This window comes from Rhinoraja longicauda, chromosome 12, assembly GCF_053455715.1.
Source record: "Rhinoraja longicauda isolate Sanriku21f chromosome 12, sRhiLon1.1, whole genome shotgun sequence".
In the NCBI taxonomy this organism is placed as follows: domain Eukaryota; kingdom Metazoa; phylum Chordata; class Chondrichthyes; order Rajiformes; family Arhynchobatidae; genus Rhinoraja; species Rhinoraja longicauda.
The window spans coordinates 26672885-26692892 of NC_135964.1; the positions used below are offsets into that span (position 1 = coordinate 26672885).

Consider the following 20008-nt stretch of genomic DNA (forward strand, 5'->3'; position numbering starts at 1 on the left):
TTTAATTACTTTACAAAAATTTCAAAACACCTGTTTTCACTTTTTTATTATGGGGTATTGTGTGTAGATTAATGATTTTTTTTAAATGAATTGAATCCATTTTAAAATAAGGCTGTAATGTAGCAAAATGTGGAAAAAGTGAAGGAGTCTGAATACTTTCTGAATGCACTAGTTTGAAGGTCTCCAATGAGGTAGATGGGAGGTCAGGACCACTCTCTGGTTGGTGGGTGACAGGAAGGTTCAGGGCGGTTAAGAGAGGGGCAACATTTAAAGGAGGTGTGCGGGGCAAGCTTTTACAAGCCTTCTGTCCCTTTCCTCCACTCTCCTGCCTGTAACACCTAGACCCTGGAACACCAGGCCCTGCTTTTTAACTTTCTGCTTAACTCCCTACATTCACTCTGCAAGATCTTCATCCCTCTTTCTACTGATTTTATTTGCGCCAATGTGCGCCTTGTTTTTGATCATGTTCAACAGGGGAATTCCTCCGTCTGATTACTTCGAGCAAATAACCAGTGGTCAATCAGATCCTGCAACACATTGCACGCTGTTGTGTAAGGAAATACCTGTGTGTTTGCACCACCCCTATTGCAGGGAATGACCTTCGTACGCTTTGTAACCAACATGCCCAGCCTACACTAGTTACACCTGCATGCGTTTGGCCCATGTCCCTTTGAACCTGACCTATCCATGCACCTGTCCAAATGTTTTGAAACGTTGTTACAGCAACTGCTTCAACCACATCTTCCGGCAGCTCGTTTCCGTATAACTACTGCCCACATTGTAAAAAATAGGTTGACCCTCAGGTTCCTATTAAATCTTTTTCCACTCACTTAAACTATGTCCACTGTTTCTTGATTCCCCTTCTGTAATGCTCACCCCCCCCCCCCCCGCCCCTCTCCAATCACATACGCACACATGCACAGTCCCACACACTCATGCGCACACCCACTGTTCACTTCTATGCCTCCTTCAGCATTCAGAGATTTTCATCTCCTAATGCAGGCTGAATATACAGCCTTCCTAGACACACACAAGCCACTCTCCCCCCACACCACACACACACACCACTCTCTCACACGCACCACCACCCTCACTCACACACACCACTCTCACACACACCACTCTCTCTCTCACACACCACTCTCACACACACACCACTCTCTCACACACACACACACCACACACACCACTCTCTCACACGCACCACCACCCTCACTCACACACCATTCTCACACACACCACTCTCTCTCACACACACACCACTCTCTCTCACACACCATTCTCACACACACCACTCTCTCTCACACACACACATACACACACCATTCTCACACACCACTCTCTCGCACACACGCCACTCTCTCACACACACCACTCTCTCACACACACCATTCTCACACACACCACCATCACACACACAGACACACACCACTCTCTCTCACACACACACCATTCGCACACACACAACCCTCACACACACACCACTCTCTCTCACACACACCACTCTCTCTCACACACACCACTCTCTCTCACACATACACCACACACACACACCACTCTCCACTCTCACACACATACATGGGGTTAGGAGGGAGAGATAGATCGGCCATGATTGAATGGCGGAGTAGACTAGCTGGGCGAATGGCCTAATTCTGCTCCTATTCCTTATGACCACTCACTCACTCCACGCACACGCACAATGCCACCCTTTTACTCCTCCTAATATATCTGTGGAATCCCTTGGGATTCCCCTTTACCTTGCCTGCCATCTCCATTTCCCCTCCAATCTGTCTTCTTAAGTATCGCCTACACTTCCCATAGCTGATTTACAAGGCAGTCTCTGGCGTGAAGAGAGCACAGCAGTCGCTCAGCGTTTGACAAACAGGTTGACATCTGTCCAGTGAGCCAATCCTGGAATGAGATCATCAGCTGCCAGCACAACTCCCTCACACCCTCACACCCTCACCGAGGTGGCTTTGCTGAACTAGTCCCTGCATGAGCAGCACCAAGCGACTGACTGCTGCTTGACGGCTGCCGAAGTCTGCAAAAGAAATGTCAGAACAGTAAAACTGGAATGCAGAACTTAAACCACTTGTGGCTGCAAATTTTTTTTTTTTTTTAAACATAGAACTATTGCTCAAAGTCGCGGTTAAAAGAGACTGCTAGTTATTTTCCGAAACTTCCTTGACGACTGACTGCATGCAACACAGACTGTCACCTGGACTTACAGGGATGGAGTTGCCTCGTTCGACTTCTTTGAAGTTTCTGATCTTCTCTCTGATTCTGTCGTTTGGTGAGTAGCCAGCCCGCTTATCGCAGTAGTCCCTGTGGACTCTGAGCTCCTGTGTCCCACGCTGGGAGATGTCACGCCTTGTTTCAACCCAGTTCGGGTAATGACGGCTCTTCAAGCCGCACCTTTGGCAGAACTGCCCCGGTCGACTGCTATTAACCAGAAAGTAACAGCAACAAGGAGCTAAAGTCTTCTGTGCTGGTAATTATTAAACGTCTCAGAGAAACGCTAACTTGCATTTGTATTTGCATGAAATGGCACAAGTTTATACAGTTTCAGCAAAAAATGATTGAGATATTAATATCGGGCTGGTCACAAAGTGTCCTAGCAACCCATCCCTTCGGTCCACCTTGTATGTGCTGACCTAGTCGGTACATTGGGCTAATCAAATCCATTTGGGCTACAGGCCAAATGCACTGATTCGTGTAGATGGGACTTTGGTCGGTGTGGGCAAGTTGGGCCGAAGGACCTGTTTCCACGCTGTACGATTCTATGACTAGATTTGCCTGCATTTAGCCCTTAGTCATCTAAACTGTTCCGATCCAATTACCTGTCCAAATGTTTTTTTAATCATGAGAGGAACGGATAGGGTGAATGCAGTCTTGTACCCAGGGTGGGGGAATCAAGAACCAGAGGATATAGGTTTAAGGTGAGAGGGGAAAGATTTAAAAGGAACCTGAAGAGCAACTTTTTCAGTCAGAGGGTGGTGAGTGTATGGAATGAGCTACCGAAGGAGGTGGTTAGTGTAGGTAACCTGAGGCAGGTATTTAACATTTACATTGCAACATTTAAGAGACATTTGGACAGGTACATAGATATCAATGGTTTGGAAGGATATGGGCCAATCACAGGCAGGTGGTACTAGCATAGATGGGGCATCTTGGTCAGCATGGGTAAGAGGGGCTGAAGGGCCTGTTTCCATGACTCTAAAAGTCATAATTGTATCTGCTTTAATAGCTTCCTCTGGCAGCTTTAGCTTTTAGTTTAGAGATACAACATGGAAACAGGCCATTTGGCCCACCGAGTCCACGCTTACCATTGATCATCTATTCACACTAGTTCTATGTTATCCCACTTTCTCATCTATTCCCTACACACACGAGGGACAATTTACAGAAGCCAATTAACCTACAAACCTACAAACCTGCACGTCTTTGGGATGTGGGAAGAATCCCATGCTGTCTCAGGGAGAACATACAAACTCCACACACAGCCAGCATCCATTTGCCTGCCTTTGCCCCCATATCCCTCCAAACCCTGATTGTTCATATATCAATCCAAATATCTTCCCTCTCTCTTTATTCTCAAATTCAGTCAAGAATGTTTTATTGTCCCAAACAGAATAATTAAATTCTTACTTGCAGCAGCACAACAGAATATGTAAACATAGTACTCTGTAATCAATATAATTTTAAAAATGTTTAGTATATATATATATATATATATATATATATATTTAGTGTGTATATATATATATATATATATATATATATATATATATATATAGTTCAATATATGTACTGAACCTTTTCTTGTTTATTATACTATATATTCTGAGCTTTGTCTTGTTTATTATATATACATATATGTGTGTGTATACATACACAATACACGCGCGCACACACACGCACACACACACACACACATATATATACACACACATAAAAACACGCAACAATAGTGAAAAAAATAAAACCAATATCTCCAAGTCCGTATAGTTCAGAGCATATTTGGAGGTTGTAGTATACAATAGCCTGATGGTTGTTGTGAAGAAGCTGCTACTGAACCTGGACGTTGCAGTTTCCTATACTTTTTTCCGGATGGCGGGAATGAAATGAGAGCGTGGCCAGGGTAGTGTGGGTCTCTGATGATGTTGGCTGCCTTTTTGAGGCAGCAACTCCTGTAGGTCCCTTCGATGGTGGGGAGGTCAGTACTAGTTGAATGTCACAAAATTGCAGAAATTGTCACCACAAAATGTGAGTGTGTCTGTATGGTAACTGCTCTGAATAGTGCAACCAAACGCAGTCATTTTGAAGAAGGGTCTCCACCCGGAACATCACCTATTCCTTTTCTCCAGAGATGCTGTCTGACCCACTGAGTTAATCCAGGTTTTTGTGTCTATCTGCAATCATTTCGACATGTTTCTTATTTACAATCATGGCATCTAGATATTCAGCAGACGTTGTTCAGCAATTACTTATGGGTTAGGTCTCTCTGAAAGTTCAGTGAACCACTTATTAATAAGTACTTTAGAAATACAAATAAATCTAATTATTTGGCCCCAGTATAGAGCAATACAGCCCAGAAACAGACCCAACTCGTCCATGCCAGCAAAAATATACCCCATCAAAGCTGGCTCCATTTGCCCGCATTTGACCCATATCCCTCTAAAATGTTCCTATCCATGTACCTGGCCAAATATCTTTTAAATGTTGTTATTGTACCTGCCTCAACTACCTCCTCTGGCAGTCGTTCCATAAACCCACCATCCTCTGTGTGAAAAAGTTGCCCCTCAGGTTCCAATTAAATCTTTCCACTCTTACCTTAAATCTCTGTCCACTGGTTCTTGATTCCCCTGCTTTGGGGAATTCACCCTATCTATTCCACTCATGATTTTATACACCTCTATAAGAACATCGCTTACCCTCCCGCGCTCCAGGGAATAAAGCCCTAGCCTGCCCAACCTCTCCCTGTAGTAGACAATAGACAATAGGTGCAGGAGTAGGCCATTCGGCCCTTTGAGCCAGCACCACCATTCAATGTGATCATGGCTGATCATTCTCAATCAGAACCCCATTCCTGCCTTCTCCCCATAACCCCTGACTCCACTATCCTTAAGAGCTCTATCTAGCTCTCTCTTGAATGCCAGAGAAAACCCATGCGGTCACAGGGAGAACGTACAGACAGCACGTCCAGTCAGGATTGAACCCGGGTCTCCGGCGTTGTGAAGCAGCAGCTCTACTGCTGCGCCACCATGTTGCCCAAGTTGAGGGGAAGTGGTTCAAGTCTCAGTCTGAGGTCTGGCAGGAGATTGGTAGTGTGACCTGATGTCTGTGACATCACCTCATGCCAATAGCTCTAATGAGGTTATAAAGTGGTCGGCAGATTTAATCATGCACATCTTTTGCATCAGTTTGAAACCAAGTATAACATCCTCTGTCTGCCGCTGCAATTGTTCTGATAACATATATATTCAATTATAGAGAAACAAAGAACTGCAGATGTGATTAATACATAAAAACTTTACTTTAGACTTTGGAGATACAGCGCGGAAACAGGCCCTTCGGCTACTGAGTCTGTGCCAACCAGTGATCCCCGTACACTAGCACTACACTAGCGACATTTTACAATTTTTACCAAAGCCAATTAACCTACAAAGCTGCATGTCTTTGTAGTGTGAGAGGAAACCGGAACACCTGGAGAAAATCCACATGGTCATGGGGAGAATCTTATCGAAACGTATAAGATTATTAGGGGGTTGGACACGTTAGAGGCAGGAAACATGTTCCCAATGTTGGGGGAGTCCAGAACAAGGGGCCACAGTTTAAGAATAAGGGGTAGGCCATTTAGAACTGAGATGAGGAAAAACTTTTTCAGTCAGAGAGTTGTGAATCTGTGGAATTCTCTGCCTCAGAAGGCAGTGGAGGCCAATTCTCTGAATGCATTCAAGAGAGAGCTGGATAGAGCTCTTAAGGATATCGGAGTCAGGGGGTATGGGGAGAAGGCAGGAACGGGGTACTGATTGAGAATGATCAGCCATGATCACATTGAATGGCGGTGCTGGCTCAAAGGGCCGAATGGCCTCCTCCTGCACCTATTGTCTATTGTCTATAATCTATAAACTCAGTACAGACAGCACCCATAGTCAGGGTCTAACCCAGGTCTCTAGCGCTGTAAGGCAGCAACTCTACCTCTGTGCCACCGTGCTGCCCTAGTTGTGGAGATGAGTCGTGGAGACTGCAGCCCTGATATGGAGGATGCCTGGTGTTGGCACGTAAACAGCCCAGCTGGTACATTCACTGTTTAAAAAGGATTCTATGGGTCAGGATGAGACAATTCATTAGGTTGTTGTGTACAGCAGGCTGCAGGAACTGGAATTTCTTGCTTCAAGAGTGGACTGACATGTGAATTAAACTCAGAAGAGGGAGTGGCAGTCAAGAAATCTGACAAAGGTTACCTTTTTTTTAAAAAAGGCACAAAATGCTAGAGTAACTCAGTGGATCAGGCAGAATCTCTGGAGAACATGGGTATATGACGTTTCAGGTCGGGACCCTTCTTCACATTCTGATCAGTCTGAAGTTCCTTGTTTCTAAAGATTACCGTAAACAAGTTATCTTAAACACAGCGGCATAGCTGTACAACTGCTGCCTCACAATGCTAGAGACCTGGGTTCGGTCCTTACCTCGGGGGCTATCCATGTGTGGAGTTTGCACGTTCTCACTGTGATTGCCTGGGTTTTCTTCGGGTGCTCTGGTTTCCCCCCACACTCCAAAGGTGTGCGGGTTTGTAGGTTAATTGGCCCTCTGTGTGCAGGGAGTGGATGAGAAAGTGGGATAACATAGAACTCGTGTGAACGTGCGATTTATGGTTGGCATGTACTCGGTGGGCCGAGTATGAAATGTTTACAATGAGGAAGTACAGGTGACAATATACAAAGGAGAAAATGATAGAAAGTTTAGAGATATTTAAAATACACCAGAATGTCAAATGGAGACACAAGGAACTGGCAATGCTGGATTTGTGAGTGAAACACAAAGTTAGTTCCCAGAGATCCTTTAGCAGTTTGTGTTTTTACCAAAATGTCACCATTTGTTTTAGACTTCAGACTTCAGACTTTAGAGATACAGGGCGGAAACAGGCCCTTCGGCCCACCGACTCGGAGCTTATTGGGGGAAGGCAGGAGAATGGGATTAGGAGGGAAAGATAGATCAGCCATGAATGAATGGTGGAGTAGATTTGATGGGCCGAATGTCCCAATTCTACTATTTCTTATGACCTTATGACTCGAAGCCAACCAGCGATCACCCTGTGCACCAGCACTATCTTGCACACTAGGGACAATTTACAACTTACAGAAACCAATTAACCTACAAACCTGCACATCTTTGGAGTGTGGGGGGAAACCAGAGCACCCGAAGAAAATCCACGTGGTCACAGGGAGAATGTACAAACTCCGTACAGACAGCACCCATTGTCAGGATCGAACATGGGTCTCTCCCGCTGCGTCACTGTGCCGAACATTTGTGCGGCATTTTATTTGCCGCCTGCTTTATCACATAGTGACCTAATCTTTCCCTCCTTGAAACAAGGCCTCAGGATTAATATTAAAGACACATGGAGGCATCAAATACATGTTACTGAAAACTTTTACAAAGTTAAATTGAAGTTTGAACTCTTTACACTTAAAATCGAGGTCTCTGAGTTTGAGGTAAGGTGTCGTGTTTCCTCTATTCTGCTGATTTTGGCAGGGTTGAGGTCACAAACGTCTTGCAGCTGAGGTTTAGCACTTGGTCCAAATGACATTCGGAAGCCACTTCCCGTTCCACTGACTCATTAGTCATTAGACTTGAGTCTATTACAATGAATAAAGATAATATCAAATGAAGCAAACTTGCATCCATCTCTGCAACCATCCAATTGCTTCTGAGAATCAGAGTTATGCAGCGTGGAACAGGCCCTTCAGCCCAACCTGTCCATGCCGTGCAATGTGACCCATCTAAGCTTGCCCCATTCGCCTGCGTGTGGCCCATATCACTCTAAACCTGTAATGTCCATACCTGAATATTTTTTAAATGCTGTTATTGAATCTTCCCAAACTACCTCCTCTGGCAGCTCATTCCATACACCCACCACCCTCTGTGAGGAAAAAAAATGTTTCCCAGTTCCCTTTTAAATGTTTCTCCTCCCACCTTAAATCCATGTTTTCTGATTCTCCTACCCTGGGCAAAGGACTCCATACATTCACTCTGTCTATTCCCCTATTGATTTTATATGACTCTGTACTCCAAGGAATAAAGTCCTAGCCGGCCCAACCTCTCCATATAGCTCAGACCCTTGAGTCCTGGCAACAATTATAAAAGACGAAATTGCTGAGCATTTGGATAGCAGTAACGGGATCATTCCGAGTCAGCATGGATTTACGAAGGGGAAATCATGCTTGACAAATCTACTGGAATTTTTTGAGGATGTAACTAGGAAAATTGACAAGGGAGAGTCAGTGGATGTGGTGTACCTCGACTTTCAGAAAGCCTTCGACAAGGTCCCACATAGGAGATTAGTGGGCAAAATTAGGGCACATGGTATTGGGGGTAGGGTACTGACATGGATAGAAAATTGGTTGACAGACAGAAAGCAAAGAGTGGGGATAAATGGGTCCCTTTCGGAATGGCAGGCAGTGACCAGTGGGGTACCGCAAGGTTCGGTGCTGGGACCCCAGCTATTTACGATATACATTAATGACTTAGACGAAGGGATTAAAAGTACCATTAGCAAATTTGCAGATGATACTAAATTGGGGGGTAGTGTGAATTGTGAGGAAGATGCAATAAGGCTGCAGGGTGACTTGGACAGGTTGTGTGAGTGGGCGGATACATGGCAGATGCAGTTTAATGTAGATAAGTGTGAGGTTATTCACTTTGGAAGTAAGAATAGAAAGGCAGATTATTATCTGAATGGTGTCAAGTTAGGAGGAGGGGGAGTTCAACGAGATCTGGGTGTCCTAGTGCATCAGTCAATGAAAGGAAGCATGCAGGTTCAGCAGGCAGTGAAGAAAGCCAATGGAATGTTGGCCTTCGTAACAAGAGGAGTTGAGTATAGGAGCAAAGAGGTCCTTCTACAGTTGTACCGGGCCCTGGTGAGACCGCACCTGGAGTACTGTGTGCAGTTTTGGTCTCCAAATTTGAGGAAGGATGTTCTTGCTATGGAGGGCGTGCAGCGTAGGTTCACTAGGTTAATTCCCGGAATGGCGGGACTGTCGTATGTTGAAAGGCTGGAGCGATTGGGCTTGTATACACTGGAATTTAGAAGGATGAGGGGGGATCTTATTGAAACATATAAGATAATTAGGGGATTGGACACATTAGAGGCAGATAACATGTTCCCAATGTTGGGGGAGTCCAGAACAAGGGGCCACAGTTTGAGAATAAGGGGTAGGCCATTTAGAACGGAGATGAGGAAGAACTTTTTCAGTCAGAGGGTGGTGAAGGTGTGGAATTCTCTGCCTCAGAAGGCAGTGGAGGCCAGTTCGTTGGATGCTTTCAAGAGAGAGCTGGATAGAGCTCTTAAGGATAGCGGAGTGAGGGGGTATGGGGAGAAGGCAGGAACGGGGTACTGATTGAGAGTGATCAGCCATGATCGCATTGAATGGCGGTGCTGGCTCGAAGGGCTGAATGGCCTACTCCTGCACCTATTGTCTATTGTCTATTGTCTATCCTCGTAAAGCTTCTCTGCACTTTTTCCAGCTAATGGCTTCTTCCTTATAGGAGGGTGCACTGAACGTAATTATTCTCATCGGGTTTTATTGATAAATATCAACATAACAGTTAAATGGATAGCATACCACAGGACCAAGTCCCTTGGCCCACAATGTCTAAGCTGAACATGATGCCAAGTTAAACTAATCTCTCCTGCCAGCACACGAGCCATAAACCTCCATTCCCTGCATGTCCTTGTGCCTATCCAAAAGTCTCTAAACACCACTATCATATATGCTTCCACCACAACCTCTGGCAACACGTTTCAGGCACAATAAAAACCTGCCCTGCACATCTCCTCTAAGCCACGCCCACTAGTCTGACATTTCCACCTTTACACCCTAGGAGAAAGGTTCTGACTGTCTATCTTCCCTATACCTCTCATAATTGTACATACTTCTATCAGGTTTCCCCTCAACCTCTGACATTCCTGGACTGGGAGTTGCTCTAGCATTTTGTGTCTTTTTTTGTAAACCAGCATCTGCAGTTCCTTGTTTCAACATTCTGGTAAACCTCCTCTGTACCCTCTCCAAAACCTCCACATCCTTCCAGTAATGGGGACAATCAGAACAGCATGCAAAACTCTAAATGCGGCCTAACCAAAGCCTTACAGAGGGCGGCATGGTGGCGCAGCGGTAGACCTGCTGCCTCACAGCCCCAGAGACCTGGGTTTGATCCTGACTATGGGCGCTGTATGTACAGAGTTTGTTCGTTCTCCCTGTTTTCTCTGGGAGCTCCGGTTTCCTCCCATATAGACAATAGACAATAGACAATAGACAATAGGTGCAGGAGTAGGCCATTCAGCCCTTCGAGCCAGCACCGCCATTCAATGCGATCATGGCTGATCACTCTCAATCAGTACCCCGTTCCTGCCTTCTCCCCATACCCCCTCACTCCGCTATCCTTAAGAGCTCTATCCAGCTCTCTCTTGAAAGCATCCAACGAACTGGCCTCCACTGCCTTCTGAGGCAGAGAATTCCACACCTTCACCACCCTCTGACTGAAAAAGTTCTTCCTCATCTCCGTTCTAAATGGCCTACCCCTTATTCTCAAACTGTGGCCCCTTGTTCTGGACTCCCCCAACATTGGGAACATGTTATCTGCCCCTAATGTGTCCAATCCCCTAATTATCTTATATGCCAAAGATGTACAGGTTTGTAGATTTTTTGGCTTTGGTAAAAATTGTAAATTGCCCCTAGTGTGTAGGATAATGCTCGAGTATGGGGTGACCGCTGGTTGGCACGGACTCTGTGGGCTGAAGGGCCTGTTTCCGCACTGTACCTCTAAACTAAACTAAAGCTGCATCATAATTTCCTGACTCTTATACTCAATGCCTCGACCGATGAAGGCGAACATACCATATGCCTTCTTTACCAATATCTTTCAATGCCCAAGACCAGTCCCAAGGTGTTCAATCACCTAGCATTTAATTAACACAGAAAACATTCAGGAATGTCACAGGGCATCAGCTTTAACTGTGTTGCTGCTTCTCAAATGTGTCTGATGAAGATTGAAGAGAATAATTTAAATAAACTGCTTAGAGATTTAACAAGTACACAGCATTAAATACCCATTAGATAGTCACAGTCTGTATCCCACTAGAAATCAAAGTTATTAGGAACATTGTCATTAAGAGCAGTTTGAGTTAATTACCCACCTTTCTCCCAGTTGGCTACTGGGACGTTTGTTGAAACTCATTTGTTATCAGGGCTATACACTTCTCTGCTTCCCAGTGACTTTACTTTACACACCAGTAACCATTACAAAATGGTGGTCTTAAATATTATCTTCATAAGAAACAAGATCAGGTTTAGTTTATGTAGGCACACAAACCCACTGACTCCCACAACTATCTTGACTACACTTCTTCTCACCCTGCTTCCTGCAAAGACTCTATCCCCTACTCCCAATTCCACTGTCTACACCGCATCGGTGCCCAAGATGAGGTGTTCCATACTAGAACATCCGAGATGCCCTCATTCTTTGGGGAACGGGTAACCCCTCTCCCATCATAGATGAGGCCCTCACTCGTGTCTCCTTGGTACCTTGCAGCTCTGCCCTTGCTCCCCCTCCCCCGAGTCTCAACAGAGACAGAGTCCGCCTACACCTTACCTTCCACCCCATCAGCCGTCGCTGACAACACATAATCCTCTGAAATCTCTGCCATCTCCAGCGGGATCCCACCACTAGCCACATTTTCCCATCTTCGCCCCTTTCCGCCTTCCGCAGAGACTGTTCCCTCCACAACTCCCTGGTTAACTCGTCCTTTCCCGCCCAAACCACCCCCTCCCCAGGTACCTTCCCCTGCAACCGCAGAAGATGCAATACCTGTCGCTATACCTCCTCCCTTGACTCTGTCCAGGGACCCCGACAGTCCTTTCAGGTTAGGCAGAGGTTCACTTGCACCTCCTCCAACCTCATCTACTGTATCCATTGTTCAAGATGAGGACTCTTATACATCGGCGAGACCAAAGGCAGACTGGGCGATCGTTTTGCGGAACACCTTCGCTCAGTTCGCCTGAACCAACCTGATCTCCCAGTTGCTGGACACTTTAATTCTCCTTCCCATTCCTAGACAGACCATTCTGTCCTCGTTCTCCTCCTTTGTCAGAGTGAGGCTAAATGCAAATTTCGCTTGCGCAGCTTACAGCCCAGTGGTATGAATATTGATTTCTCTCACTTCAGGTAGTCCCGGCATTTCCTCTCTCTATCCTTCCCCCACCCAAGTCGCACTAGCTTCTCATTTTCACCCTACAAACAGCTTACAATGGTCCGTTTCCTTTATCATTGTTACTTTTTTGCATATCTTTCATTCATTGTTCTTTATCTCTCCACATCACCGTCTATATCTCTCGTTTCCCTTACCCCTAACCAGTCTGAAGAAGGGTCTCGACCCGAATTGTCACCCATTCCTTCTCTCCAGAGATGCTGCCTGTCCCCCTGAGTTACTTCAGCTTTTTGTGTCTATCTTAGTTCATGCAGAAGTCCTTTCCCAGCCAACAATGAGCCATTATGGGCTCCACCCTTCCTTGGTCATCTGCTACCAGCCCTAATTTGTTCTGGCCTTTTCCTACCTCCAGTTCCTTCCCCTTTCTTTTCACTCTGAAGAAGGGTCTTGACCTGAAACGTCACCCATCCTTTTTCTCCAGAGATGCTGCCTGAACCGTTGAGTTACTCCAGCATTTTGTGTCTATCTCAGTTTAGTTTAGTTATCCATGTTCTCCAGAGGTGCTGCATGACCCACTGAGTTACTCCATCGCTTTGTGTATTTAAGGTCATCTTTGTTGGATTTGCTGACTCAATAGCACAGCACATTGGGCAAATATTCAGTGATCAGTTGTAAAATAAGCCTTTTTTTAAATTGATTCCACATTTTTTTTGGATTGTTTTAGAATTACATCAGTGTAACAGTGGCACAGTGGTAGATCTGCTGCCTCACAACACTAGAGATCCAGGTTTAGATCCTGACCTTGGGTGTTGTCTGTGTGTGGAGTTTGCACGTTCTCCCTGTGACCTCATGGGTTTCCTCTGGTTGCTCCGGGTTCCTTCCACATCCTGAAGGTGTGCGGGTTTGTAGGGTTAATTGGCCCTCAGTAAATTGCCCCTAGTGTGCAGAATAGGACAAGTGCATGGGTGATCAATGGTCGTTGCGAACTCGGTTGGCCTACGGGCCTGTTTCCACGCTGTATCTCTAAACTAAACTAAACTAAACTAATTGTATTTGTATGGATTCTGGATAAATTGTTGGCCTGCTTTTTTAGAATAAAGTTCCACTTGTGTTGGAATGATTTTGTGAGGGCATCGAGAAAGAAAGTGGCTGAAATTCCTCACCAATTTATTTCTGGTTACAGAGACGTGTTTCGCACAAAGGAAGGTGATATTACCAGAAGGGCCCCTTTATCGGGCCGAAGGGCGTCACGTCACGATGCAGTGTGAGGTGCGGGGAACACAGCTGTCGCAAGAGCAGAGCTTCGAGTGGTCTGTTGCCCTCCTGGAGAAGCCCACGTGGGACGTTCAGATCATCAGCAGTCATGATCCTGGCTACACGTACGCCGTGTACAGTCAAAGAGTGGCGTCTGGGGAGATCTACGTGGAAAGAATCACAAATATCTCTGTGCGGCTACACATCACCAATCTGCGGAAGAGCGATACGGGGAAGTACGCCTGCCACACTCCCAACATGGAGGACATATACTGGGGATCTTACAATGCATTCACAAAGTTAACAGGTAAGTCACCTGTACTTTTTGTTCGGCTGTCGGGTCACACAGCGCAGGGTGGATAAACGGATAAACTGCATTGGGAGTATTATTCAACAGGTCAGGCAGTACCTGTGGAGAGAGAAACAAACTCAATATTTCAATATTTTCCCCAATCAGAATGTTATAATCAGGTTTCCAGCACGAAGCAATCTGTAATGTTCTATTACAAAACCTACCAGTATGTCAAATGGCAATATAGTGTAATTCTATTAAATGTTTCAAATCCAGTTTAGCAAGAAGTGCAGGTAGGGTGTAGATAGATTCTTGTCAGCAAGTATGACTGCTTTGTGATTTGTGGGCCTGTACTGAGAAGGTATGCATAGCTCACAGAGTTACAGCACGGAAACAGGCCCTTTGGCCCAACTCACGCATGCCGACCAAGATGCCCAATCTACACTCGTCCCTCCTGCCCACATTTGGCCCATACCACTCTCACTAGACAATAGACAATAGGTGCAGGAGTAGGCCATTTGGCCCCTTGAGCCAGCACCACCATCAGTACCCCGTTCCTGCCTTCTCTCCATACCCCCTGACTCCGCTATCCCTAAGAGCTCTATCTAGCTCTCTCTTGAATGCAAGACACCAAGTGGCCTATCAGTGTCTTGAACCAGGAGAAATAAGGCAGGGATGATTGGCTTGACGTATGATGAGGGTTTGATAGCAATGGCCCTGCACTCGCTGGAGTTTAGAAAGATGAAAGGGGACATCCTTGAAACTTACCAAATAGTGAAAGGCCTAGAAAGAGTAGATGCAGAGGGAAAGATAGATCAGACATGATTGAATGGCAGAGTAGATTTGATGGCCAAATGGCCTAATTCTGCTGCTATGACTAAAGAAATTATCAGGGAACTACTGAGATCCTGTGTGTGTCCTGTGTACATGTGGTGTGATGTCTTCAAGCGACTCTAAGACATGTCTTTTTCTAGTTATTCCAGATACACTAAGTGCAACATTGGTGCCTCAGGTCATCAATAAGGTGGAAGGTGATTCGCTGGAGCTGGTCTGCGAGGTATCCAAACAAACCCCGTACCACACGCATGTGGCCGTCACGTGGTACCTGGAGAAGGGAGGTCAGGAGGTCCCGGTCATCTCTCTAACGCGAGATTTCATCCTGAGCGCCGGAGAACTGTACAAGCAAAGGCAGGCGTCGGGAGACGTGAGATTGGACAAGATAGGAGCCACCTCGTTCAGGCTCACCATCCACAATTTACAGAGGTCCGAGCAAGGGCAGTTTAACTGCCAAAGTGTGGAGTGGTTGCAAGACCCAGACAAATCCTGGCAGGAGCTGTCTGAAAGACGGACACACAACGTCAGCGTCAATGTCAGAAGCCTGGGTAAGGAGCAATGGCAGTTCATAAATGCATGTTCTCGGAGAAGAATTAGGCCATGTGGCCCATCAAGTCTACTGGCTGATCTCTTCCTCCTAACCCCATTCTCCTGCCTCCTCCCTATAATCCCTGACACCCGTAATAATCAGGAATCTGACCGTCTCCGCCTTAAAAATGCCCAATGACAGCCTCCACAGCCGTCTGTGGCAAAGAATTCTACAGATTCACCACCCTCTGGCTAAAAAAATTCCTCCTCATCTCCTTTCTGAAGATGTCCTTTAATCTGAGGCTGTGCCCTGTGGTCCTAGACTCTTCCCGCAGTGGAAGCATCCTCTCCACACTCACTGTATCCAGACCTTTCACTATTCAGTAAGTTTCAATGAGGTCCCCTGCTCATCCTTCTAAACTCCAGCGAGTACAAGCCCAGAGCCGTCGAATGCTCATCGTATGTTAACCCAATTATCCCTGAGATCTTTCTCTTAAACCTCCACAGCTCCCTCTCCAACACCAACACATCCTTCCTCAGATATGGGGCCCAAAACTGCTCACCCCAAGTGAAATGCATTTCCTTTTACGACAGTTTCATAAAGTGATTGCTAAGTCTAGGTGTGAAAAAGTCCAATGATGCATTCTTTGGTATGTATCATGTGGATAAAGACCTTGTGACTACCAAGACCTAGTTGATTATCTGAGCTATTTCTATAGGTTTTGTTGGATTTGTCTGGAGATAGAGTGTACAGAGTTTACACTAGTCCTGCATTATCACACTTTTGCATCCACTCCCTACACACTAGGGGGAATTTTACAGAGACCAATGAACCTACAAACTCGCATGTCTTTGGAATATGGGTGGAAACCAGAGCACCCAGAGAAAACCCACGCGGTCACAGGGAGAACATACAAACTCCACACACAGACAGTACCCGAGGTCAGGATTGAACCTGGGTCTCTAACGTTGTGAGGCAGTGGCTCTACCAGCTGCGCCATTGTACCGCCCCTTATATATGATAAATATTTTATATATCTATCTATATAATACTAAAACTCTGCGGTCCAACATTCCGTATGTATGTATGTATATGTGTATGTACGGAAGATTACTTACAAACCCTACTCCTCCTAGACGGTACACCAAAGCGCTACGATTTTTGTACCGCCGTATTCACCATTAACCTGGGCAACTATTGTAAGTACTTTCGTTCAAATTGAAGCTACCTTTTTAAAGCTAGAGAGATATTAAAGTTTAAATTTTTCATTTCTAACCCTTTTCTTCAAGGGGCTACATTTGTTTCCAAAAGTTTCCAGAAAAGGATTTAGTTTTCAGCAAGGATTTAGTTTTCAGCTTGTGACGGCTACATTGTTTCGAAAAGCTTCCAAGAAGTCTTTTTTGTTATTGCAAGTCAAGTCAAGTCAAGTCACTTTTATTTGTATAGCACATTTAAAAACAACCCACGTTGACCAAAGTACTGCACATCTGATTAGGAAAAAACAAACAAACATCTGATTAGGGGAAAAAAAAAAGAATGAAGGCTATAGTGGTCACTTGACATACACAGATCAGGAGGACGGGCCCAACGGGCACACTTGGAGAGTAAGAGTGGGGCTGGGGGAGGAGAGAATGGGGGGTGTGGGGACGGGCCCAACGGGCCCTCTTTTCCGGGCCCAACGGGCACACTTGGAGAGTAAGAGTGGGGCTGGGGGAGTGAGAATGGGGGGTGTGGGGACGGGCCCAACGGGCCCTCTTTTCTAGTATTATATAAAAAGGAAGGGACAGTATCTATATTTAAACACCTATAATAATATAATATATATATATATATATATTACAGGTGTTTAAATACGGTATTGATATACAGAAGGATCCAAGTCCACAAATGAAAGTAGCAACAAATATAGATGGAGTGGTAAAGAAGGCATATTGAGTATAAGAGTTAGGAAGTCATGATGCTGCTTTATAAGATCAAAAGCCCTTTAACTAGCTTCACAGTTCGCATCTATGTATCCCTTTTGTGTTCACACCTGTTTCTGACAATCTGGCTACAGGGAACCCCATCGTCTATGATAATCTGTTGCCGGCCATGATTTGTTCTGCCCCCTCTTCTCCCTTCCCCCCCCCCCCCCCCCCCTTCCATCCCGTACAAACAGTCTGAAGAAGGGTCCCAGCCTGAAATGTCACCTATGCATGTTCTCCAGAGATGCTGCCTGACCCACTGAGTTACTCTAGCATTTTGTGTCTACCTTTGGTATAAACCAGTATCTGTAGTACCTTGTTGTTACATAACAAAACTTTGGTCAGGCTGTATTTGGAGTATTGTGTGCAGTTCTGGTCGCCTCATTTCAGGAAGGATATGGAGACTTTGAAGAGGGTGCAGATGAGGTTTACAAGAACGATGCCTGGATTAGGGGGTTTTAGCTACACAGAGATGTTATACAGACTTGGATTGTGAAGACTAATTGCAGCAAACAGAAGCAATTGTATTGAAGCCCTCTTTGACATCCTTAAAATATATATTTATATTATGGTACTAAAATGTTTTAATTTAGCTTAATTTAGAGATACTGCATGGAAACAGGCCCTTCGGCCCACCAAATCCACACGACCATCGATCACCCGTTCACGCCAGTTCCATGTTATGCCACTTTCTCATCCACTCCCTACATACTTGGGGCAATTTACAGAGGGCCAATTAACCTACAAACCTTGGGATGTGGTTGAAACCGGAGTACCTGGAGAAAGCCCACGCGGTCACAGGGAGAACGTGCAAACTCCACACAGACAGCACCCGGGCTCGGAATTGAACTTGGGTCTCTGACAGGGGTTCCCAACCTTTTTCGTCCCGTTTACCCTGGCAACCTTTTGAAAGTAAATTTACCCCCACCCTGTTTTGTTCTGTAATTTGAGTTTACACTTCTACCATAATAAAGCAACCGACAAAGGGGAAATGTTAAAATAATGTTTTTAACATTATTACTTTAAGTACAAATAACAATGATGGTAGGTGGAATTTATCCCCTGGGGGTAAATTTACCCCAGGTTGGGAACCCTTGCTGTAGAGGCATTCCAACCATTTTATTTTAATCATTATGTGTTTTTTTCCCTTTGCCTACTGTTGACTTTCTTCTTTGGATGGTAACCAGTGAACTGCTGGTAATCTGACTAATTATAGTAGTGACAGGAGATGATAAGGGATAATATAGCATTGGACAGGTTAATTATGGTGGAGACGAGCTTAAATGTAGCTTTTCTGTCGAAGTTGGAGACAATGACCTTTAATAAAACACAGTGTTATATTAATGGAGTGTGAATCACTGCAATTAAACCTCAGCAAACGTCAACAGCAAACATCTCCCATATCAGAGTGAGGCCACACGCAAATTGGAGGAACAGCACCTCATATTTTGCTTGGGCAGCTTACAACCCAGCGGTATGAATTATGATTTCTCTCATTTTAAGTCACCCTTGCATTCCCTCTCTTCCCATCCCTTCCCCACCCTAGTTCTCCCACAGTTTCACTGTTTGTATTCCTTCATTATCCCCTCTTTCTCCGTCAACAATGGACCATTGAAGACTCCACCTATCCTTAATCATCTTGCTGTCCTTGATTTGATCTTTTCATACCTTTCTTTATTTTGTTCTTTGTAACTCCTCATTCCTCTAGTTTCACTGTCCCCTGACTTTCACCTTAAATCTATGTCCTCCAGTTCATGGTTCCCCTACCCTGGCATCTGTGCATCTGTCCTATTTATTCACCTCATGATTTCAACATACACAGAGGGCGCAGACTGAAATTTTAAAATACTATTAGACGGGCGTGGACCTTTGGGGTCCAAACCTCTCTTGCGGGCCCGGCAACCCCCGTTGGGTCCAAACCTCTCCAGCGGGCTCGGCAACCCACCCCCAACTGACGACCCGTGGACCCGTTGCCGGCCTGGGTGTCTCCTCCAGGGCCGTGGGCGGACGAGGGTGGAGAGGAAAGGGGAGGGGGAGCCACTCACCCCGGGTGGCCCGTTGGGTGCAAACCTCTCCTACAATGGCAACTCGACAGCGACGGCCATCTTCTTTGACCCTCTACAGCCACGCTGCACCATGGGAGGAAAGTCAGGTGCAGGGCACACTGGGACGGGCGCCGGTCCTCCCGGTGGGGGGGGGGAAAGCACATTTATCAAAGTTTATTAAGTTAATTGCTTTTAAAATGTAAGAAAACTTGATCAATCGAGATCGCGGGCAAATGGTGAGTAGGGTGGGCCTAAAATTGTTGCGCTATCGCGTACCATTTTGGCTGTATTTCGGGAACAAATATATCCACAAACCTACAAATATACAAGATGAGAGTTTTAGTAATATAAAAGATAGTATTGCACAAGCGATAGGAGCAGAATTAGGCCATTCGCCCCATCAAGTCTACTCCGCCATTCAGACATGGCTGATCGGTCCCTCCCTCTAAACCCCATTCTTCTGCCTTCTCCCCATAACCCCTGATGCCTTTACTAATCAAGAATCTATCAATCTCCACTTTAAAAATGTCCATTGATGGCCTCCACAGCCAACTGTGTCAATGAATTCCACAGATTCACCGCCCACTGACTAAAAAAAAATACTCTTCATCTCCTTTCCAAAGGTATGCCCTTTTATTCTGAGACTATGGCCTCTGGTCC

The 20008-nt window shown here is 45.5% G+C and overlaps 1 protein-coding gene across 1 annotated transcript in view; it reads left to right on the forward strand.

The window, feature by feature from the left end:
* Positions 1 to 2213: 2213 nt before the first annotated feature.
* The window catches only part of LOC144598533 (immunoglobulin superfamily member 3-like), a 33642-nt gene continuing 15847 nt past the window's right edge, over positions 2214 to 20008 (forward strand). Inside the window, exons 1-3 of the mRNA XM_078408706.1 lie at positions 2214 to 2293; positions 13614 to 13991; positions 14951 to 15358. Coding sequence (XP_078264832.1) covers positions 2233 to 2293; positions 13614 to 13991; positions 14951 to 15358 — 847 coding nt within the window. The 5' untranslated portion in view covers positions 2214 to 2232. The remainder of the gene's footprint in view (positions 2294 to 13613; positions 13992 to 14950; positions 15359 to 20008) is intronic.